The 24,943-nt window shown below is 44.4% G+C and overlaps 1 protein-coding gene across 5 annotated transcripts in view; it reads left to right on the top strand.

The window, feature by feature from the left end:
- BCL11A (BCL11 transcription factor A) overlaps positions 1-24,943 on the top strand; it is a 71,893-nt gene that overhangs the window by 5,310 nt on the left and 41,640 nt on the right. For all 5 annotated transcript variants that reach the window (XM_054180060.1, XM_054180059.1, XM_054180061.1 and 2 more), the window contains exon 2: positions 837-1,166. In XM_054180060.1, coding sequence (XP_054036035.1) covers positions 837-1,166 — 330 coding nt within the window. The remainder of the gene's footprint in view (positions 1-836; positions 1,167-24,943) is intronic.

The raw sequence follows: 24,943 nt of genomic DNA, 5'->3' as shown, positions 1-24,943 counted from the left end.
CTGCACTTGCTTTTTATCATTTTGGATTCTGCCATTCATTAGTGTATTTGCCCCATGCCCTCCCTCCCCCAAAAGAGCTCCTATCTTTTGAGTTTTTAAATTGGAAACTGAACACAGGCTGAGGGGCACAGTGACGCAAATACACATGTATACATGTGAACGTGCGTTATAAAGCTGTATGTGCCCTGTGTATCGCTGCCTGGGTGTGGGTGGCCATGTGGTCTGGGTCTCCCTTTCTTTTAACACATGCTACTTGCATGGCCTGTATAGGGAATGTGCAGTATCTATATGTTGAAACACCTTTTGTCTGCACCCATGTAGTTAAGCCTTCTGAATTTCAGAAAGTAGGTCTCGCTGGTGGAAAATACACACCCATGAGTGTGTGAGAGAGCGTGTGCAGTGCATTTAGCCTTGAATTCATATACATGAGTGGTGCCTCTGGCAATAAAACACTATTCACTTCTCTTTGTAGTACCACAAGAGTTTTGCAGTGTATTCTCCCAACCTATTCATTTAATTTTAGCGCCAAATCATTCAGTCAAGTCAGAAATTTGTCCTCATTTAGGAGCACGGAGAGGGTTGCAGTGCTCGCTTTCTGAGTTCTGTATGCTACAGCTGCTTCTGCAGAACCTCTTCCCTGTAACTGATGAATTCATCTCCTCGCTGCCGTGCTAATAGCCGTGTTGCATGGGTTTAGTTGGGGCAGAACAGGCAGATGTTGTGAGTGGGGTGTAATATTCATGAAGTGGGGGGGTCTGTGTGTTCCTCAACCCTCCTGTGCCCAGTGCCTTTCCCTGAGAGCTCTAATGATTCTCCTTTTGTTTCTCAAACTGCAGCCGAACCTCTTGAAGCCATTCTCACTGATGAGGAACCTGAACATGGCACACTGGGAGCTCCAGAAGGGGACCATGACCTCCTCACTTGTGGCCAGTGTCAGATGAACTTCCCGTTGGGGGACATTCTTATTTTTATTGAGCACAAACGGAAACAATGCAATGGCAGTCTCTGCTTAGAGAAGGCTGTGGATAAGCCACCTTCACCCTCACCAAGTGAGCTGAAAAAAGCATCCAATCCTGTGGAGGTTGGCATCCAGGTTACGCCAGAAGATGACGATTGTTTATCAACGTCATCTAGAGGAATTTGCCCTAAACAGGAACATATAGCAGGTAAATTCAAGGAGAAGTGTTTGCGAGTGTATTTCTGTTTCAGTTGCAACATAGCCTGTTCATAGTTCTAAACTGCCGTTGTCTGTCTGTCTTCTGCTCACTGTGACTGCCGACATGTTAGATACCCTGCCTTTGGTTGGGGAGCACAGGACTGGTGTTTCCTAGTGCCTGTGCAGAGGCAGGATCAACAGGCACGTGCCATGCCAGCCAGCATTTCTAACGGTATTGTTTGAGGCTGCTCTTGTGATTTGCCTGTATTGTAGTCACTGTTTCGCAGTGTCTCGCTTGCTGTAGCACTGCAGGAGGAGATTTTCATAGCCTGCCGAGTGATACAGCAAGGAGCTTGTGAGTCTTTGGCAAAGTCAGGGGTGAAAGAGTTAACTGAGCATCAGCAAGCCTTGGTTCCATATTGGCTGTCAGCGTACGGACTGTAATTAAACACAGCCCCATGGCAAAGTGACACCACCGACCTTGACTTTAAGATGCCATTTTCGACTGGCCAGGCCAGAGTAGAGAGGGCAGTTGCTGAAGCGCACAGACATGCTTACTCGAAAAGTTTAAGGGCATGTTGGAAATTTCAAAAGGTTGGTTTGACAGGAAAGGCCGCTCTCTGCAGCCTGCCTCCTCAGCCAAATGATAAATGCTTCGCTGTGCTCTCTCTTGTCTCTGATGTGGTTTTGACAGATGTATCTTGATTTTGTTTGCGGTTTACATAACCACATGTCAGCCGTACAAATGTCCAAGGCATAGTTCTGTTTTTTGCAACAAACAGTATGAAATGCAGGGTTCTTTTAAAAAAAACACCCAACTTCCATTTCTTAGCATAATGACTTTTTTTTTTTTTTGTTAAGCCAATAAGCCGTTCACTGGGCAGATATTTTCACAAATGAGATTAAAAAAAAAAGAGTGAGAGAAAATCCCAGAGCCCTGGGAGTGTAAGAAGGCATGCTCTGCTTTTAAAATCCTGCTAGTAAACAAAAGTACTACCCATTTGCAACAGGCGTTGCAAATCACTTCAGACGGCACCGATACTGCCAGTCAAAAAAGGCGAGACGGCGGCCTGTCAATGCCAATAAATGCCTGAACTGGTTTCAGAACCCCCTCTCCCAGCGACGTCTGGGCTGTGGCACTGCTGATACCTCTCTTTGGGGAGCCACAGGACCGCTCTGCATTATCAGAGGCACAGTACATCATCACATGATGTGCTGAAGCTTGTCTTGGGCTTGCTTTGGCCACAAAGTTAAACCATAATAGGGCAGTAGGAGCTGGGAGGTTCAGCTCAATCCTCCTGCAGCCTCTCTGGCCTTCACACTGGCCAGTAAATGAACGCTGGAGAGCTGTAGTTCAGAAGGCTTTGCAGTGGCTGCAAATAAGTATCAGTGCACGCATGTGTTTCTGTACACATACATGTATGCAAAACCATCTGTGTACGCTCGCGTACCTTGTGAACGAATACATCCTGTTTCTGCAGAGTTGGGGTATTATTTTTAACGCATGTGTATATGTGTGTTTAAGAGCAAAAAGAGGCTCAGCTGTTGGCTCGCTATGTTTTAAGCAAGGCTTTAAAATCCTGCTAATCACACATACTGCGCTTCTCAGCCACAGATGTTAAAGAATTTTTTATTTTTCTCCCAGAGTGGTAGAGGGCAGTGCCCATTTCCATGTGCTGCCCGCAATCTGATGGAAAAGGAGCAGAAGCATAGGCATGATTAATGAATCAGGAGCCTGGCGGAAGGGATTTGTAGTCTTCTGAGCTCTGGAGCCATACTAAATCACCAAATATGGAGGAGCTGTGGTGTGATGTAACGCTGTATTTACGTATCGTGCTGCTCTGTTGAAAAGACAAAACACAGTATCTGTCAAGCAAGAATTAAACCCGCTCTCTGCGCTGTTGTCCCAAGTAGGTCCCTTGGCTGAAGGGGTGGCCACACCAGGTCTTCACAAGGGAAACTCCTCAGCTGAGGGTCTTGCTCTGCCACTCGTTTGGTGCAGGTGATGTGAAGTGAGCAGGATTTGGCCTTGTGTGATGTCATGAGGATTTTAATGCAGTAAAGACTTTGGTTTTAACTGACTTAACATAGTTCAGGGAGAAGAGGGCAGTGAGTGTGAAGAGGTGCACATGGCCAGGGGCTTGATTCTGTGTGCTCTTACATGTCTGTTCTTGCTCTGCAGTGGGCCCAACTAGCAGCAGCTGTGTTACCATGCAGGGGGGAGGTCTGTGATGCACGTGTTGTTGTGATCAGCAAAGATCGAGTTGTGGCATCTCCTGCCCCAAGTTTCTGCACGGTAGTGCCCAGCTCAGCCTGTGGATGAGAGGTCCAAGAGCTCAGGTCTTCTCCTGCACCTGTCCTTGATTGGGATGAAGTTGAGGGGCACTGGGGTTCCCCAGTTGTTCCCACTGGTGGGAACTGGGCTTTGGGAGAGGTATGGAGCACTAGGAGTTACAGGGTCTTGGCAATGCTCCTCCCTTTTGTGTTTTCACCTCTGCTTTCATTTGTGTGAGCTGACCTCCCTTGTATCACAAAGAATCATGGCTGTAGCTGGAGTGACCCATCGCTTGTAGCCAGAAGTTTGTGGGGTCTCTCAGTAAAATTCCCAGTGAGGGTCTTAGAGGGAGCTGTGCTCAGTTTCTGGAAGGCCCCTGCAGTGAACCTCTTCCATTCTGGCATTTTTTATCAGATTTGTGTACAAGAATAAAAAATCCAAAAAGACGTGAGTGCGTAACTGAGAAAGAGAAAAAACCAGGATTGGGGCTGACTTCAGAACAATATGCAGGAGCTGAGGGAGCTGATTCTGTCTGGTAAGAGACCAGAAAGTATCTATTTGGTGCACTATAAAAATGTCCTCGGTTAGTTGTTAGGCTGAAGGAGGTGTTACAGGTTAGCTCTGGACCCAGAGGTGCTGTAGATTAGCCTTAAGTACTGGATGTGCTCTGTCTGCAGTTCTGGACCCTGTAAGTTGGTGTGTTTCAGTGAACACACCAATAAGTGTGAAAATAAGTAATGGTTAAGGATCAACAACTAAAGATGAGGAAGGAAGCTGTGAGTCAGTCAAATGCAGGGAGAAATGATGTCTATTTTAACTGTAGATAGGCTGCTCTCTGTCCTCGCCATTTTTCCAGAGACAGGGATGATTCTGAGAGCTTGTATATATGTGTGTGCAACCTGTGCAGTAGTTGTGAGATCCTCTGAGGTGCAGGCATGCATACCTGTCTCTTCCATGTGGGTGTCTGACTGTGACTTGCTATAAAAATTTTGAGTGATGCTGATCCAGTGCCGGAGTTGAAATGTCATAAATTTAGCTGAAAATTAATAGGATGTGTTGTGTGGGTCCAATGAGGCAGCTTTCATCAATATGTATGTCAAAGCCTTACCACCAGATACCGGCAGCCCGTGATTTGCAGTGAGTGCTACAGCAGGGCTTTACTTATCCGCTCTCATATTTTACAATAGGAGGAAATATTAACTGAAGTATCTGGAGATCAGTGAATGTAAAATTGCTGGTCATTTATTGAAAAGGCTGAAGAAATATTTATCAGTTGCCGGTGTCAGGTTTCAGCAGTTTGTTTGTTGAATGTATAAATCCGAGGGAATTAATGAAAGATTGTATTTTTTTGAGTGAGGAAGGATCTTAAATGTTACTTGGATTCAGTTGGTAGGATCACTTTTGAGTGCTGCTGCATATTACCCTTTACAATGCCGAGTGTGTATCTGCAGATGCTGTATTTACTGTACAAAAAGGGGAGGAGGAGGGGACGTCATTTTTACTGCTTGAATCCTTTATTCTCAATCTGCTTGTGGCATTCAAATAAAATACATGAGAAAATAACGTTGAAAAAATCCTCTCTGCAGTAGTGAGGGGAAGGTGGACATGATTTGGTGCTAAATTTTTGCACCAAGTACATTTGATTATTGCAGTTCTCAGGAGGTAATGTCTTGGAGTAGTCATTACACCACAGATATTTTCTTGGGCGATTATTCATAGTTGCCATTGTAATTCTGTAGGTTGTAAATTGCAGTTCCTTATGATTTTGTTTTGTTGTGGAGACAAAAAACTATTGATGCCTACCTTAACTAGTTAGCATTGAAGCTTAAAAAAAAAAGGTGAAAAAAGGGTGTATGGAAAGATTTTGAAGTCAAATTCTGTTTACATTCCCCATACAAAGGAAACAGAGCACAGATTGGGGAAAACAGTCACAGGCAGGAAAATAGTGAGAGTGATACTCCAAGGCTCCCACTCCTGCGATTCGGAACCCTGAGTACAATATATATTTGTAAGTAAGACAGATAAAGGTTGTGAACCAGCAGCTTGCTGTTTTGTCAAAGTACAATGTCAGAGAAACTCTTTCTAAGACAAATTGTAAATAGAAGTGTCACGATGATTGCATGATTGAGCTCTAGAAGTGTCTTGCAATTGTTGGCATTGTCAGAAGACTTTTGAAAGCTTAATTAAAGGCGGTGGCCTGTATGGCTGTGAAATCTACTTCTTGAAGGGGGGGAAATGTGAAAAATGTAGGGGATCAAAAAGTTGCTCCAATGCTACTTGTGTTGGGATACAGGGGAGAGTCAGTAGTTTCTCTGCTTTCCCTGTTGCCTTTTATAAATAATATTTTTTTAAGAAGCAAGCCCATGACACTAATATCATCCTTTGTACAAAGTAAAGATTGTCTTAGTTTTCCCATTCCCTGCTGTTAACAGACCACTCATGTAAAAATGGCTCTTTCTTGGAAACAAACACGAATTCACTTGAAGCACAGAGGCAGGGTAGAAAGTTTTCCTCTGCCTTGTCATGATTCTTCCTGGGGAGCATGAGGGTGGTGTGGTGCCATGAATCCTTCTGGTCTGTTGTTTCCTGCAAGTCAAATCTGGTATACAGGCATACAGGCTCAGAAGTACATTTTGCATTCTTTCTCCTACTGTATGGGACATGTAATTGTGGAACTCACCATGGGCAGAAGCATCGCTGCATCCAAAATGTTTGTGGTCATTGAAGAGGCAGCCTGGCATGTGTTAAACTTTGTATAGATTTGCAAACGTGCACATTAGCATCATGTGGCCAAAGCTTTGAAAATAATGTATGGAATAAACGTAAGGCTATGCACAGCAAGTCCAAACAGTGAATACTGGGTGATGGAAACTGAGGCAGGAAGTAAATTAAACACTTTCTAATTAGCCCAGAGGGAGAAAGAAAATCTTCTCTAACCATTGCCATAATTTGGTAATGCCTCTTCTTAAGAGAAGGAGGCCTTTTAATGTTGCCCATTTTGTGTGTGCAACCCTCAGCCCATGAGTTCTTTGCTGTTCCATTCTGGTAATAAAGACCATTAAAGAGCCTTGCAAGGTAGTGGGCAGGCAGTGGGGAGTTCAACCTCTAGTTTGCCTGCACTCATCCTTATTACAATTTTTTTGGGTTAAAAATTCCCTTTAGCTGTGGTCTGTTTTTATATCCAATAGTACCAGCTTTGAAAGATAAAAGGTGTTTAGCACCAGGCTGGACATGGCCTGGCACATTGCCACTTGCTGTTTTTTTTTTAAGTCTAATTTCTGAGGAACTCTCCTTACCTTTCTGCTTGTTGTGATTTTTGTCTGATTGTGGTGCTGGCGGTATCACGAGTCCAGGGAGGTCATCTTCTCAGCCTGGCAGGCATTAGAATGCGGCTTCTATCCATCTGGGCTCTACTTCACATGTCAGCACAAGTTCATAAAATGCACCGAGCTCATATATTGTAATACATTAAGTCCTAAATATGTGTTCGTACCGGTAACATGGCTCTAAAATTATCCATTGGTTGTGGGATTTTTTTTTCTTCTTCTTTTTTTTTCCCCCCTCCCATGGCTAATGAACCTGTTTTCTTACTTGGTACAAATTCAGTAGCTCCAGCCTGCCTTCTGGTAATGTTGGGCATGGCAGTGGTATCAGTGGTAGTTGATAGTAGTATGTAGATTGATTTTCAAAATAACAGGCACATTAGTGGACCCATAAACTGCCTGAGCACTTGGAATGGTTTTTCATTTCATAGTGAATTTCTGTGAAACTCAGTTTGATCTTTTGTATTACTGTTCTGAGTGTCCTTTGCCACACTGGACACAGACTGAACAACCCCTGCCCTCTTAAGTGCTTGCAGGAGCTGGACTGGCACCTGCAGACCCTCATACACAGGCAGAGCAAGTGTTCACCTTTTTCAAACACTTCAGTGTTAATGCCAAACCAGTTTTGAAGCCCATAAACATCCTTTTTGTCTCCCTAGTCAGGTTTAGTATGCAATGCATCCTGTATGGGGTTCAGTGAGTTTATTTCCCAACCTTTATTGACCAGCTGTACTTGCTGTGCATCTTTAAAATATCTCAGTGATATTTTTCACTCTTCTTCCACGTGGGCTGGTAATTTGGTGGCTGCTCCCCAGCTCATTCTTCATTCGGAGGTGGCATCTTCTCGGGTTGGCAAGGGAAAGGTTTGCGGTGTGGGGTGTGGTGAGGTCAGCCCCAGTCCCAGCAGGGAATTTGTGTTCTTCATTTGCCTTTACAATCGGAGCACAGCTACTGTACCTTGGAGCAGCTCTCAGGTGTGAGCTCAGATGGGCGCATGTAAATGTCCTGTCAGATGCAATGCAGGAATATTAATGTTTCTACCCAACCATGCTATAATAAAGCTGTTCGCAGCCAGCTTAATATGCAGCCGGGCTGGGGAATTGGATAAAACTTCGATAGCCTAGTGTGAATGACAGCGGTGGAAAAAAATATTCAGTGTGCCACAGTTTGCATTCTTGTTTGCCTTTGATCTAAAGCAAAATGAAAACATCCACTTCTTTCCCCTCCTTATTTTGTATAGGTGTTCTTCCTCTGCAAAATTGCCTGGTGAGTGGGGAAAGAAAACAAAAGTATGGGGAGAATGCAAAATTATTTGAAGCACATTAATGCCAGCTTGCTGGAGGTGCAATTTTTGCAAGTATTAACAGACATTTATATTTGGGATTGTTTGCTTTGCTTTTCATTCTTGCTTACTATCTGTGTGGAACAAAGAAAATATAGTTGCTACAAACAGGGGCTGAAGCCCACTTTTGCCCCCCCAGGCTGCAGACACGTCTCAGGCTCTACATCCTTTTAACAGAGGTTTCATATGCATCTTCTTCTGGTTTCAGACCTTCAGTTCCATCTGAAGGAGTCTGTTCTTCAGTGTGGCTCTAGAATATTTTTGATAATGTGCTCATTTAACTGAATCAACAGCTGTCAGGAGCGGTTGTAATAAATCCACACAATGCACAAAGAAAAATACACACGTTTCCTGAAACAAAACACTTGAAACAAATTTGCTGCCAAAAAAAGCTGCAGAATTCTGGGTTTCCAGACAGTGCAGCAAAGTGTTTCTTCTCTCTGCCCTCCCTGGAGACCTCTCCCTGCTGCGGTTCTGCTGGAACTTTTTACCTGAAACAGGTTGTTTTTCAAATCCCACTGCTTTCCCGATTTGGTGGGTGTGGAGCTCAGCTCAAGCATAGATTTTTGTGTTTTGCACTAAATAGCTAAGCCACCAAGATTGGAGCAAGAAGCAAAAACCAAATAACTGCATTACCGTCAAGGAAATGAGGCTTAATATCCCTGTGAAATAGCTGCTGAGGAGGAGCAGTGCTTCAACTTTGCTCCTCCAGGTAGGCGTTGTCACTGTGCCGTGGAGGTCTGAAGCAGCTTCGAGGGTGCTGAATTGGCACTGGAATACGTGCAGTGGTGGAGGAAGACCTGGGGAGCAAGCTTTGGTCAGTCAAAAACCAAGGGGTTTCTTCTTCCATCCTCCTCCTGCTTTGCCTAATTGCTCAACAATTACACCTACAATTTGATCTTAGCTTCAGATAGAAAAACCTCTGCCTAAATAAACAATGCAATTGCTACTGAACAACAGGCTTAAAGAAACACCCTGCCTTCAGTGGTGCTGTTATTGTTGTTGTGGGTATTATTATTATTAGTAGTAGTATTACTGCTATTACTACAACTATTACCATTAAAAAAATAAACACTCATTACAGTTCCTTGCTCTTGAGGAAGTAAGGAGTTGAATTTTGCATTAATTTCTGTCTTAATTGATTTAGCAAGCAGTGAAATATAAAATGGAAAAATAAAAATACCCCCCCCCACACCCCTTTCCAAGTTCACAGCAATTAATTTGTCACCCGGCATTACTTTTCTACTTTTTTTTTTTTGAATGTTGCATGAATCATCTGGTTTTTGTGAGTTTATTCTTTCTGGAGTAAGAGAATGTATCAGCAAAACCACCGTGCTTCAGCCAAGGCATTGCAAGCGTGTGGAGCATTTACTGTGTGAGGGTAGTCAGGGCCTTTTCACTGTTTTCTCTGTTCTTTGTGCTGATTTTTGTGTTTAGGAAATAGTTGTTGTGCATAAGGAAAGAGTAGCTGAGAAGCCTTGTTCTCTAACACACAGTGGGATGCATTTAGAAAAAAAAAGAGTATTATCCCCCAGAAGATTATTTAGTGGCTGTATTATTTTGTAATAAACTAAAAACTGTCCTGTGTTAAATTTGTGTTACGTTTAGGAAAAAAAAAATCAATAATGAAAAATTAAATTCTGATAAAGATACTCTTGGATCTTTGAAAACAACTGCTGTCCTTTTAACTAAAACATTTGAGGAGCTTCAAAGAGTATGTATTTCTTCTGATCTTAGAGCTGTGTGACTGGTAGCAGGAAAAAAAATCTTATTCTACATACAAGTGGATTGCTTAACAAGTCAGCACAGACACATACTTGTTTGTACAATAGAGATAAAAATTCCTGTATAAAAATAATTCAGTTGCTGACAGCAGGCATTGTGCCTGGGCTGCCTCTTTTGTGCTGGCCCGGGGGTCAGGGACCACGGCTCCCACTTTCTGCGGGGGGGAAGCTGTCACAATCGCTGGAGCCTGGAAATAAGTTAATTGCTTTATTTTGAGGAATACTTGGAACCCACTGGTATGGTTTTAACATCCGTGTGCCATAACCAGAAGCAGCAAATGAAAGAGGAGAGGAAAATACCTCCTAGTGGGGGAACTGACTTGAAGGCAATGTGGGAGACATGGTTCAGTGACTGGTGGTAGTTGCTAAACTTTTGTTTTCCGTTGCGATTTATACTGTCACATCCCATAGTAGCCCTCTGTAAGTAGTGCCCATGTGAAGTAATGTGGGTATTGGGGGAAACTGCTCAAAACCCAGGACTCGTGGCTGACACAGATGTTTGGTGGTGTGGCTATTGTGTGGCACCGGGCTCTATCCTGTCTAATAAATGTTAAAAATGTGGGGAGTTAGCACAGCCTCAAGGATCCTCTTTTTTTGCTCTGCGGGGGCACGGGTAAGGTAAGCCATGAGGTTGGGGAAGGCTGGGAAGGTGGAAATAGAAATTACTTGAACATTCATTCATCAGGGAGGCACAGCCTTCCTACCCTCACCTCCTCCCGTCCTCCGGGTCGCCGACAAAGCTGAGGCTCCCCTCCTCTGCACACCTCGGGCTGCTGCAGGAGGTGCTGACAGGATCAGGCCTTGATGGGGCTGGCTGAGAGCTGTGTGAAGTTTTTGAGTGACCGCTGGCGCTGAGCGATCCCCCCACAAACTCCTCTCCCTCTCTCCTCCTCGGCTTGGCTCCCTGGGAGCAAAGCAAATTTCTCTGTGACATGCTCTGGTACGGAGATATTTTCATCCCTCCTGTTTTTTTAAATGCAGCAAGTTCCTAAAATTAATGCTGCTGCACTTTGATGAAAATAATGTTTTTATAATACATTTGCTGTTTACATGGAAGATGTGACTTCAGGGGAAAAAGGCTTTTTTGGAGGGTGGCGGAAATCTTGTTAATCTGCTCTCGGAGAGCGGCACACAATACTGCCTATGAGCAAGTCTGTGCTGCTTTTGATAAATTACCATGTTTAGAGATAGGCTTGGCTCTTAAGGGCTTAGTTTTCTGAACAAAGTCCATAACAATGTTTTCTGCCTCTGTTTGTCTCCAGCCCCTTTGGCTTGACTCGAAGCCCTGTGTTAGTTGAAGCTCGGTCTGGAAGATATAACAATTTTGCATTAAAAAAATAAGGAAATCACAGGAAGAAAAACCCTTTTGCTTTTTGGATGAATCTTACTGATAATTTGCTCAAGCTCATTTGAATTTTAAGCACTTCTTTAATCTTCAAAGGCTAAATTGCTTTATGAATATGCATGGTGTGGGCAGACTTTAGTTCATTACCTAGTTGTAAATTCTAATGACCATTAGGTCCTTGCAGTAATTGCGAATTGTTTTGCATTTTTGATTGGCCTATTAACATGTGCATTCGGCACACATCAGGCCAGCCTGTCAGGCTGCTGAAGGAGAAAAAAAAGGTGAAAATTGTTTTATAGCACCAAGATTCTTAGATTTTCAATCTTGGAAAATTGATGATGTAAAAAAATTAAAGCGGTGTTTTTTCTTCTCAAGATTGAAAGTTCACCAAGAGATTTGACATATTTAATTTACATGATGACTTTGCACTCCTTCATTAATGCAATTTGCATATGAAGCTGTTGTTAATCACTTTTGATCATGTTTTGTGTATTAGCTGCCTCAGTGGCTCTTCTCCCTCAGATGCTCCAGTAGAAAGCAGCAAAATGATGCATCTTCTTGCCAAGTTTCTTTTAGTGAATTGAGGAATTACGAGTCTAACCTTGAGTAATTAAATATGTTCTATCAGTTCTCTTTTAATGTTAAGTACACTTGGTTGGAAGTGTAGAAGGAAATTGTTCCCATTTGGGGGAGACATTCCTTTAAAAGAAAATATTTCTGTATGTATGGATGAAAAAGAATTATTTGTTGTGATCTGGAGTTGCCTGGTCAGAGGCGAAAGGTGGCATCAGGGCAAGATACAGCAGGACTTGAACCCTTCTTTGCATGACTGGCCTTGAAGACGGGTGCCCCGGGCCTGATCGTGTGCTGCACATGTGTTCAAAGCTGCTGTTGGTGTTGGGGTGGTGGTTATGTGTTTGTACCAGCAAAGGAGCACCCCGCTTGCAGGAGCAAGCTGTGCTGTCACCACTGTTCCTCTTTCAGTCAAGTCTTCCAGTTGCCTAATCACAAGGAAGGGTCTTTTTCTTCTGCCTGTCTGGGCATGGTGTTAATTGTCCAGCCCTTGCTTGTGAGCTGGGAGGGAAACCAGGAGCAGCCTGGCTGGAAGCCTGCCTGGCTCTTGTAGGCTGCCCAGGCATCCCTGCTGGGCCACTGCCGGAGGCTGTCCACCACCTCTCCTGCCTGACTGGGACTTTGGCCTTGAGTCCCTGTTGTCTGGCCGTTGTGCCAGCAGCACTATGACTCTTGGCTGTGGGATCAGGCCCTTGCCTTTGCCTGATCCATCCAGTTGTCTGTCTTTGGTAGTTGATGTTCAACTTTGGTTTGAGAGTTTATCACTGGGTTAGGAGATGAATTGAAAAGGTGAAATGGGTACCCTGATTAAAGGAACTGCTTAATGAAGGAAAATAAACAGAAATGGAAAATGACCATTTTTGAAGGAACAGAAGTATAATCTTAACCTCGGATGAGACCTGCTGTTGCCCTTCCATGACTTCCCAACCATACCACACTAAAAGCACGGTTCAGTTCAAAGTTGTTAATATTCAGCTGGGAAACAGTATCCAGAACACAAATAAATTATTAAGTGCATGAACTTTTTCGGCAGTAAGATGAACTGATGGGGTCCATCTGCAAGATCCAGGGGCTTTTTATTTGTGTGTGTTGAACGATTCTGCCCTCTCCGACTTCATAGCCTTTGGTCCTTGGCCAAGTGCATACATAATTGATTCCACACACACTATCATTTTCTTGATGTAATTGCTTTAGTAAGATATGATGAAATCTAATGGATAATTTACTATATGAAAATGACAAAAAAGTAAATGTTCGTGTTTTGCACCGGGCATGGGGAGGAGAGCATCCAGGTTGCCTGCATGGGGAAAGGAAACCTGCTTGCACCGTTTCCCAGGGCCCAAGATGGGTAATTCACTGGAGGAGCTCAGAGCAAACTCTCTGTAATTAATCAGAGTTCTTCGACACAGGTGAAAGCAAAACACTTGTGTTGTTTGGAAATACTGTTTAATTTTAATTTGTCAATTCTGTATTTGCTTTTCTTATTGCCAGAATGTGGACACAGGGAAAAAAGATCTTGACACAAGGCAAGGGGTAGTATTTTTAGAAATAAATGTGTCCTGGACTTGCTGCCCTGTGCTTCAGATGGTACTGATACTGGTGCTTTGCCTGGCAAAAGGACCTTGTATTCTAGCTGCTTAACTAATACACCAGATCAAATACAATGCATTGGTTTGGCTTGGCGTGTTTTTAGATAGTTCAGAAGTGTGTAAGTACCAAATCCACATATAATTCCATACACATCCAGTGGAAAAAAAATCCACTTCAAAATTTGACATTATGTTGGTCTTAAAAAAACATTTGTTAATCTTATTTCCTTTCCCCCCCCTGCTTCCCAGGCCTGGAATATTGTGTATTCCTTTCCATAATTTTTTAAAATAGCTGTTTGAGGTAATGTATAGACACAAAACCATTTTCCTATTTGTTTCTCCCCCCTGCTTTGCTGTTTTCAATGTACTAAAGGAGGAAAAAATATCCAAGACAAACCCGCATAACTGTAGCAAACTGTTTCTGAGCAAGTCATAATAATGAACAACACATGATCTGAAATGTGATCAGCAAACATATACTTATGCCAAGGAATTTTTGCCATTCACATACCAAAGTTCTGTAAATCAGTAAACCGCAGTGGAGGAGCCCCCCGGCACGGTCAGGGGAGGAGCAGGAGCAGGAGCAGGAGCAGGAGCAGGAGCAGGAGCAGGATGGGCTGCCCCAGCAGAACTGTCTTGTTCATGGAACAGAGAATAGGAAGTTTTCTCTCTTTCACCTTCCTCCTTTTGGTCTGTGCACTGAAATGTAAAACCAGTGAGCAGACCAGAGGGAAAGAGCAAGCTGAGGTGTCTTCAAACGCAAAAGCAGAGAGATCAGTAGTAAAATAACAAAATTTCATTGCAACGTGTTTTACGGGATTTTTTTCCCCTCTTCGACCTTTTCCCATCTTACACAGAACGAAAATGTAAATTACTTTGTGGTCCTAATTGGATTTAATTATTTCTTTAGGAGAGGGTGGGTGAGAGGGGGTGGAAATGGCACACAGCTGTCCTAACAAAACAAAGGAGCCAGAAAAATCCTCACTTTCCCCCATGTTGGCTAATACATCATGCAGAGGATCTTAGTGCTGATGAGCAAATGGAGTGCTGTGTAGACCTGGGGAAAGGGGTAAGAGCAGTCTGCAGCTGGAAGTATTAGGGAAAAGCTATGCTAGCTGTTAGGAAGTGCACCTTAAATAGCCATTTGTGGTTTCCTATTAATTTCTGTAACTGCCTTGTTTTTTAGAGCATCCAGTCTGGTGCTTACCTTGACCTAAGTCACCCTGTCTGGATGGCTTAGCCCTCAGTGCGAATCAGCCTCAGTACTGGTCTGTGAATGCTACCATTGCTGCTCACCTGCGAAACAGCAGCCTCCCTGGGATGCTGACAGGAGGAACAGGGAGTGGGTCTGGGTCCCTGGCACTCAGTGGGGTGTGCCTGGTGTGACTGGGGAGCTGGCTGTGTGTTCCTGGTGGAACTGTGCCCTCTGACCAGGGTCTGGGGCACTTGGGTGATGACAGCAAGATCTGGGTGGGCTGATGCTGCTTCATAGGTTGATAGCACGTTGCACTTGCAGATCTCAAAGCGCTTTACAAGCTTTAATGAATGTGACCACTATCATGATTCATGGTGTGATTCATTATTGGTATTGGAGGGACTGTATTCTTATTTTGTCATTTGCTGTTAAAATTAATACAGTCCATGCTGGCTATAAAAGTGTATTTGCATTTAATTGCAGGTCAGAATGAATTAGTGGCTATGATTTAAACCCAAACTCACTCCTTAAAAAGAAGTCTTCAGTGGGGATAGGAAAATCAAGTTCTGCATTGGATTTCTTTGGTGGATGTAGGGATAGGAGGAAGAGGGGGTAGCAGGGGCTCAGCTCCTTTAATTTTTTTTAAATCTTGAGGTTCCTTTCAGCAAGAGATGGCTTTGCCAGGATGGGCTTAGACAAAGTGGTCAAGCACATCTGCTCTTGGGAAGGTAAGGAAGAAAAGAGGTTACTAGTAATAGGGCAGCAGCACAAAGGGAAAATTGTACACTGGAAGCATTAGTCTCCTCCGCGGTGGTGTGGCCAGACTGGTTTAGCAGACAGGATGATAGATTGCTTTGTCAAGGGTCCCAGGGTGTGCCCTGAACTTGAAGCACTTTGTTTATCTTGAATAGAAAGGGAAAAGCACAGACATAATCGATGTCTAGTTTTTTAGGAGGGAGGAAGAGGTAGAGGGAGTGGGGCTGTGGGGGAGAGGGGGATGGTGGTGGAGGTGGGTGTGTTGCTGGCTCTCCATTAACAGATGAACTTGGCTGAAGTCCAGAGTTTGATGAGAGAGTGTCACAGCCCCAGAGTTGGCCAGCCTTTTCAATAATTTTTTTTTTCTTTTTTGTTATACCTGCTGACTGAACAGCAAACGCTCCTAGGACTTTTGGCTAAAGGCAAGAGTGGTGGTGGGGAAGACACAGCTCCATTTTTCCCCCCCTCTGATCCAGTTGAGACCAGTCCCTTGGCCAAGCACTCAGGTTCTATCATCTTTCCTGGCTTGCTGTTGGGAAAAAAAGAGTTGTCACTATGCCAGTAACCTGAGGGCCCAGGACAGGGAGAAAGAAAAAAAAAAGGGTTTGGTGTTCTGAGAGGCAAACTAAACTCTGAGTGTGTGAGAGCAGGAGGGGGGTGGGTGTCTGGGAGATTTTACAAATAGCAGGAGTTAAATTCAAGGGTAAAAAGCATCTGTAAGCCTGTTCCTGCCCGGGGACGGTGAATATAGGGACAGACTGAGTGCAGGTGAGTGACAGAACCTTTACACACTAGCTCAAACCCATTAGAATAACTGAAATTGAAATAAATAAGCAAAAAAGCTAAACTGACCCCTTCACGCAGAGCTGGGCTTGGTGTGAAGTTGGCCATGCTTCCAGCCTTTATGCAGCTGTCATGAAATTCTGTTGTGCTGACCACAGTGTCAGGGTGCTTTCTTGTAATGCCAGGGTGGTGCGAATAAGGACAAATTGAGGCTCTTTACTGTTCTTTTTTTTTCCTTAAGGTTACTTGCTCTGCAAGGGGTGTGTGTGGCAGCAGTGTAGGAAATGGGGTTCAAGTGGGAGCTTGCAATGTGAGCACCTGGTCAGAGCTTCCCAAGGACACCTGAATGGGGTGTAGGTGGGCCCCAGTGCACTGACAACTCGGCAACACAGTCTGAATTCAGAGTTTGTTTCTTTTTTTTTTGGTGGTTTCTGATTATGCTGTCTGCTTCTAACAGTTGTTCAGCTACTTACTGGTTTTGGCAGGAGGCTGAGCCTGCAACATCCTGACATTTTTGCTTTTTAGCAGGCCAGTCTCATTGTGCTGGAACAAAGAGCAGCTTAACTGCATTTCACTCTAGCTGATCATCTGAAAAACGTGTACTCTGGTCAAACATGAAACTCCTCAGAGGAAGATCTCGGTGCCTTGTTTTCTGTCCCGCTGACACCAGGTGGATTTCAAAATGCACAGAAAGGGCATAGCTGGGCGTACACAGGCTCCCTCCCACTGCAAAGGTTGGCATGTTTGGAGACACAGAGGATGGGTAGAAGAGGGTCATCTGCCTGTTGTGTGCTCCTTTGATGGGCTCCTAGCATCACACCTCACTGGGAATTAGGTTTGCTTGGTGCTTGTGACTCTGTCCCATGGCCATCCCTGATGGATAGGGTATAAGCGCCAGGATGGCCTTTCCTGATGAAAGCTTTGTCTGGCCACTTCACTGTTTGTGGGGCAACACAGGTCTGTGAGTCCTCATTTTGGGAGTTTCAGACTATGGTGGTAGTTTCCTTGTTTCCTCTCCTTCCCCTTTGTATTTTTAGATAGCAGTTGATGATACGTGGCATGCTGAGCTCTGCTCTGTGGGAGCTGGGAAAAGGCTGTGGGATACAGCTCCACAGTGTTGGGTGTCGGGACTCTGGAAGTCTCCCTGCCGAAACTGGTTCTTCCCTTGCTGTCCACATTGCGTGTCAAGCCATAACTGGTTTGATTATGAACTTCCCAGCAGCTCAGCACCCTTCTATTTTTTCCCCAGGCATTTGCCTACACACGTGTGCAGCTCCCCTGTGTAATGCTGCACAGGACTCCCTGTTACCTGCTGATCACTATGTTTACCTCTACTTCATCCACTGCGTGAGGACCTGAGTGCCTTGGAAATGTTAATGAATACACCCTTACCATACTGGGGTGAAATAAACAACCACTGTTCTACAGCAAAGCACAGGTGGTGTGACTTGCCTCAGGTAAGGCAGGAGAGCTGTGGCAGAGCAGGGGTGGGTTCTGTCCCACTGTGCTGCCCCACTGTGCTGCTCTTACTTTGATTCCAAAGCCAGGAAGTAAAAAGAGATCTTCAAACCAACCTGCTCTTTGCCAAAACCTTTCTGTCCACCCCACTTCTTTGACTGTTTCACCTCTTGCTCTGTCTTCAAGCGCTGTGGAAATGCAGGCGCTTTTCTGGGGAGCATGTGCTAGGATGTGGCCATCTAACACCTCATCCTCTTAGGGGAAATTCACCTTGTATGTCTTTGGGGATGTGGCTTTGCAGGGGCTTCCCACATTTGGGTAAAAAAACGTCAGTGGCACTGGTAGGTTGTGTGTCCAAGAGACCTTTAGGTCAAGTACCCGCATCTGGAGAGCCTGCGATAAATATTGTACAGTGGGAACAATGGGGCTGTAACAGAGCTGTGACTGAAAAGGCTATGGCCGAGCAATCAGCTGGCTAAGAGGCTGCTGGGGAGTGGTGTAGTATTTCTACTTCACACTGATTGAAACGCCGACTAAAAATCAATGTTGTTGACTAGTGATAATTTACAGTTTTCTTGGTGCTAAGTAGCTTTGTGCAGAAGGATGCACTCGCTGTGCTGGGATGAGTGCTGAGCGGTCTGGGTGTGGTGCTGAATCAGATGCGTTATAGGTCAGCCCTTTATTTGTTTCATCATGACTTTTACACAGTTGTCATGTAATTTATGTCTGCTTTCACGTTGTCAAACATTTTCATTGTGGCTTCTTCTTAACACACTCCTGACACAAACACGGCTGCTTTAAAGACACTGTATTGTTTCATAATCTGAGAGGAGGACTATAAAACATCAAATTACACTATCTTCAGGCTAATCTAAATGCACTACAGATTGAAATCAGAGCTCATTTGTCCCTGATGCAAATTATTAAGTTCTAATTATAAATATCCATTTAATTACCCCATACATTTTTATTCTGCAGACCTTCTCAGCAATTCTGTCTGAGATACAGTAGATGTATAGGAGAAAATCTGCTGTAATTAATGTGCATTTCCTAAATAATAAAGAACAAACACGAGCCACTTTGTTCGTGGATGACATATCTGCACACACACATTTAGCTATCTTGTGTTGCGGTGTCAGATGCTGAATGCTAATTCAAAAATAAATAGAAAAGACAAAAATTAAAAGTTTGGAGGTTTATTTCCCTCCTCCCCCTCACTGTGGAAAGAGCTGGGTCCTTCAGCGTCTTGTCTCCTTCCCATGTGAGGGATGAAGGTGGTTTAGGCAAGCACGCTGTCACACTCTCCATCTCTGTCTCACAGAGGTACCATTCCTGAAGCCTTCTCGTCCTGGAAGCCCCACAAACCCAGATATGTCTTGCAGTAAAACAAACCAAGTGAGCCACTGTCTACTATCCAGCCTCTTAAATGTTTTGGTTTCATGCCCAACAGCAGCTGAGCAGGTTACATACGCCCCTCGTGAGCGGCAGGAGGATGCTTGCGGTCCCCACCCCCTGCTTCTGCATGTGTGTGAAACCCAAGGGCAGGGGCAGGCATGGAGGAGAGTGTCTGCTGGGGCAGATCCTGCTCAGAGTTACCCTCGGTGTAAATTCTGAGCGGCTTCCCTGCAGCCACTTGGTAGGTGTAAAGAAGCTTGGGATCAATCTGTTAATGATTATTTATGTTTAGATTAACAGAGAATTTTTGTAACATCCACTGAAGTCTAGGAAAAAACTTGGAGAATGTGGCAGGCATTGACATAAACCCAGATGAAAGTGATGTCTGTCAAAACGATGTGTGTGGGTATGTATGTACCCATATACATCTATGGGGTGAAAGTCTGACTGCATGGCAGTTAATGTGAACATTACCACAGGCTTCATTGAACTCCCTATTTATACCCATGTTTGCATCTGCTTTCAGGGTAATAGACTAGGCTTTCTGGAAGTATTGGTATTGGTAATTACAAACAAAAATTAGCTTTGATATTTCTCAGACATATATTTCACTAAAGCTCCATTCATTCTGTCAGTTAAGTCGAGAAGCTGCAGCAGTGTCCTTAATTCCTAAGTAAATTGTCCTACTTATTATAATCATTTTATCTCAAACTTTGTCCTGGAGTTGCCAGGGCATTAGGGAGAAAATGATAAAAGTGTAAAAAGTTCTGGTACAAGCCTAAGGACCTTTATATAAAGAAACCAAACAAAATCCAAGACTGATTTCCCAAATAAAGGAATAATTATCTTGGCTTTTCTAATGGCAGTATCTTTGGCAAGATCAGCCTAGCCTGTCTTCCTCCCCCCCGCCGAATCCCTGTTACTGTAGTGCTTCGAAATATGTTTTTTATTGCAATTCCTCTGTGGTGCTGTCGCTGTACAGGTGAAAATGTTTGTGATTCTGCATCTTGCTGTCTTTACTATGCAGAAATGTAAGCTACAGTCTGACCTAGCAGTCAAATGGTGAGCAAGCCACACCACGGGCTTGCGAGTGCTTTAATTCCCGCATCATCTGCTTTTGCTTGAGCAGCTGAGTGTGTCTCTCTCCTCATTTTCTGGAGTCAAAAGTAAACTACATATTTATCACCCAAACTAACATTCCATAGCTCAGTACTCTTTATCTACTGTTAGTATTACTATTATTATATCCTACAAATATTGCTAATGTATGGTAGGGTGCTCTGGCTAGGACAGGCAAGGCTTGCTAATGGGGTCACTCATGTCAGGGTGTGATGTATAGATTATGTTTACCATGGCATGTTTTGTTTGTGAGTGAGGCTGTGGGAATGGGGCAGATGATGAATGAAGATACTGTGCGGTTTCATGCTTGTCCCTGTGGTTGCAAGACTCCAGTACAATAAAGAGCTTCTTGTGATGGGGAGGTATTTATGTGCCTGTAATAGACTTAGAGTTTTAGGTTTGTGGCTGAACTTGAAGGTGTGATAGTCTACCACTTTGGTATTTTTGGTGTGACCTGCATAAACTCTTGGGATTTCTTGTGAATATCCAGTTAAGTAATGTGCCTGGCTGAAATACTGGTCTGTTTTGTGTCATTGAGCTTTCATGTGTCTGCTGGATGTGTGCACAAGTGCTGTTGGACACCCCCAATGATGAATGTTTTCAGAGACCTTCCTTACCATTCACAGTGCAACTGAAAAATTAAGGTTGTACTAGTGCCTTCACACCCCAAGCGCACTGCCCAGGTGGGAATCATGGGCGCAGCAAAGATGACCTTTGCCTTCCGAGCGCCTGGCTTGTCACCACTGCAAAAGTATGCTCAAAGCTTCTTTCTGGTCTCTCCTGTGGGTCCCACTTCCCCTTTCTTCCTACTGTGCATCCACTTAAATGGACAACTGTGGTCCATATGTGGATTCTTCTTACTTATTTTATCTCCTGAAAGAGACTGAGTCCAACAAGCTTTTACCCATCGAGTCTATAGAGAAAACGGCCAGGCAATTTTTGTTTCAATCTAGGCATCTCTCTGGAGTGCTAGTTCCAGAGGCTGATCAATAGGTTTTATTGTAGACCTCACTGTCTGTAAAAGCACCGTGACCTTATCCTGTCTAAAAATAGCATATGCTCTTGCTGCCTGCAGAACCTTGACCTGTGAAAACCCATTTGGAGCATAACTGACACATGCAGTCAGCTGTGCATCCAAGGCCTTTGCATGCCCCAGGAGAAAGCTCCCTGTGCTCCTTGTAGCCCTTGCTGGGAAGAAGGAGAAAGGGAGGGTGTAGTGGTGGTGGATGAGGTGCCCTGCTCTCTTGGGCATCCAAAGATGGATGAATGCTGGTCTTCTCTAGGTTCTGAAGCACTGCTCCTGCTAAGGGCAGCGCCCACTTCAGGAAGAGAACACCTCTGGCCATCTGTCCCCTTTTGGTAAGAGCCTCCCACAGAAGCCCAAATACATGTTCATCCCAGCACCATGTGACAAGAGCATCCTTTTGTGAGATGTGACTTTACGATTTCTTGTGGGAGAGTTGCGGAGCTCTGGCAGCTTTGGGAAGCACTGCTCTAGAAAACTTGGTCGCCTGTTCATCCATACTGCTCTTAAGACTGGACAAAAGAAGGTCATCTAAATTAAACCAGGTCCTGATGAATAGGTGCATCTTATACATTAAGGCAATCCCCAAAGGCAGGGTGAGGGTGGAGAGCTTGGCGTGGGTTTGTTTTTTGTTTTTGTGTGCTGACCTTGTGATGCAGTGGAGGGGCTCGGAGTAGCCACCGGGTACTTGCTGCATACTGTAACATCTGGCAGAGAAGAGCTGTCTTGCACATGTGTATCCTCCACCAGAAAAGAAGGACTTACTTGGTGTTTTCCATGAAAATGAAGAGATGTGGGAGAAGAGGAGCCAGAGGACCCTATCTCTCCTCACTGGGGCTGGGGTGCCTGGCAAGGGTTAACCAGCCTCACGGATGAGCAGGGTCTGATGCTGAACCTCTGGGAGATGAAGAGGGAAGCTAGCTATGATTGCAGAGCTGTAAAAAGGTGGCATTTTGTTCTGCCGCTAACAAAAGCCAGGACTGTTGTTGCCTCTGAGCTTGAAAGAGAGGTCACCGGTGGTATTAGTGCAGCTAATCACATAACAGGCCGGGTGGGCTCAGCGCACAGCGTTGTCTGCTGCTGGTGGGGCTGAGACTGGCCACCCTAGGCTGTTCCCAGGCACAGGTTCCTCTTTGGTTACACAAAATGTCCGCTCCTGCTCTCCTAATGCATAGGCTATTATTAGCTGGTGTCAGTCAGTTATCTGAGAGTGGCGCTTTTAGCTGCCATCTAAGTGCCTGACACTTGGGTTTACAGAAGATTAAATTAAATTTTAGGCTGGTTTGGCTTTACTGGGTGTAGACAAAAGAAGCAGCTGCTGTGGAAATGTAATCTGGCACCAGTGAGGACAAGGAGCCCTGGACTGGTCATCCCCTCAGCCTGTGTTTGGAGAGTCTCAACATGTGGGTGACTGTTTTGGGAGTGCGTACCTAAGACACCATCCCTTGGAGAATGGGCACTTGCATCCCCAGCTCAATGCCAGGCTGTGTCCCTACCACCCCATGCATGTTGAGGTGGAGACCACACACTAAACTAGTGCTCATCTTTAGCGTGTCTGTCCAACTGCTGTAGTGCAAAGCCCATGATAAATGTTGTTTTCTTATTGATGGGTCAGTTTATACAATCCATTCATTCTGCCGATGGACATGTTTCTGTTTTAGCCAAAAAGAAGTTTTTGGCTAAAAAGTGACAGGCCAACAAGAAGATTCTGCACATGTTTATTCTCTCCTAAAAGTGGATCAGGTCAAGGTCAGGTCCAAAAAACTGTGTCAGAGATGTGACCACCATTACTGCCAGCTGTCGTTGCAGGTGGGTGGCACAAGAGGTAGTCATTCTGAGTGGAGGTGTTGGAGGAAAGGAGTTGAAAACCAGGGTCTGGGTTTTTCTGGGCCAGCTATAGGCAGAAAAAAGAGTTGGTAGGAGACCTCTCCCCAACATCAGCTGCTTGAAGGGCATTCTTAGATGTCGTATCTAATAGAGCCTCTGTCTTAAAGTCAGACTTATAGGGATCAAAGACACCTTGCAAGATCAAGATGCAGCTGGCCCTGCTCCAAAACTACTTTTTCAATAACCTTCCTCAAAAGGGGTAGGGTAGTGGCAGGCCAGTAGTTGGCAAGGCGGTTCATGTCAAGATATATTTTTCTCTTTAGCAGGAAGATGCTGTTCCGGGGTGGCTGGCACCTTTCCCTCCTGAAGTAACCAGTCATCACCCCAAAAATCTGAGGCGATGGGCTTCGCAGGGCGGGACAGCAAGGTTCAGCCCAGAGCTGGTGGGCGCAGCCACTCCGCGCATTGCGTTGAGTCAAGCTGGGTGGAACTAGCAGGAAAAAGCAGATGTTACAAAAGGTAATTGCTGGATTAAAATGCAGTCCCCCTCTTGAATTTACTGGTGTCTTTTTCTTATGGCTTTGGGTTCAACGACTAGCACAAGCTAACAGTTTTCTGGTATTTCTTGGTGTTGGCTGGCATGCAGCTCTGGCAGGTTGGCCTGCTTCCCCTTGAATCCTGCATCCCGTTCATCGTCTTTCCCATTTAATTGTCTCCTGGCATGGGTGAGTTTTCCAGCTGTGGTTTGTGCGTAGGGTGCATTTCAGGGGAGCATACACAGGTGCTCTGTGGGTGCCTCTACACCTATGGAAGGGAAATATGGCCTTGGAGGCTCTGGAGCTGAGTGTTTTGTGGGAACATTTCTTCAGTTTCTCTACCCAGCACTTTTGGGCTTGAGATGGACAGCTGTGGTTTGCCACCTTTTAATATGATGGTAGTGGGAGAAAGGACCTGCAGTGAGTCCAGTGAAGTTTTTGCTCCTGCTGCTTTCCCTCATTCCCTGGGGGATTTTGGGAGAGTCAGAAATAATTCGTCTCAGCATCATGTTTGTTCAGTTGCAGATTTATTCTCCCTAGTTTCGGCATGTGGTATTGTGTTTCACCTGAAAAATGAGAACCTTTTGGGTGTACGTAATATCTTTTATGGAAAGTGTGATTGAAGGAATTTAGGTACAGCGTCATCTGCCCCAAAAAGAAGAGAAATTCAGAAAACTTGTTCACTGAATCAAAATCTAAACATCTAACATTTTGTTAGCATGCAGTTTTTCCCTCTTGAGTTTTCTGTTTGGAAACCAAATGGAAAATCTGATTTGTGTCCTGAACTAATTAGGATATGGACCTCCTATGAAAGGGGTTAGATTTAAATTATTAATGACTGCACAACAGTTTGACAGCCTCCATTGAAAAACACCTATCTGCTCACCTTGTCTGATTTCAAGTTTTGTTTAGTGGGCTGTGCAGGCCTGAGGTTTCATATGGATTCCTGGATGCATCAAAACACAACTATATGTTTTACCAATAGGAGTTTTGCATTAAGTGGATAATGTGCTTTAATCATCTTGAGTGACCCAAGTATAGTGTTTCTTTGTAATGTATATTGTTGGTATGAACAGCCCTCCTTGCCCGTGGCATTTTGTGAGTCTGGGAGTTGGGAGGAGGCTTTTACTGAGTGCTGACCATTCTGCTCCCCATCTTGGTGGGGATGTCCTTAATGTGCTATGTGTCTGCCAAGGGCCTGTGTTGACCTGGCTTTGGGGAGTGTGGCAGCTGCTTTTCTTTCTAAGAAGCTCTTGGAAACCTGTTTTTTTTGATTCCATAATCTCAAATTTACATTAGTCATTAGGACTACAGTGTGTAAATAACCCAGTCAAATTGGAATTACGTTTGCATAATTCACACCTCATGTCTGATGGGAGAAACAGTGAAGTGTTTCCTTAAATTAACAAAACCCTGTAATTATTTTCTTCTGCATGTTGAAATTGGAGAGAAAGGCATCTCCT

The sequence above is a fragment of the Dryobates pubescens genome, chromosome 3 (genome assembly GCF_014839835.1).
Source record: "Dryobates pubescens isolate bDryPub1 chromosome 3, bDryPub1.pri, whole genome shotgun sequence".
In the NCBI taxonomy this organism is placed as follows: domain Eukaryota; kingdom Metazoa; phylum Chordata; class Aves; order Piciformes; family Picidae; genus Dryobates; species Dryobates pubescens.
The sequence above is the reverse complement of the archived record's forward strand: the minus strand, read 5'-3'. Positions and strand labels throughout refer to the sequence as shown.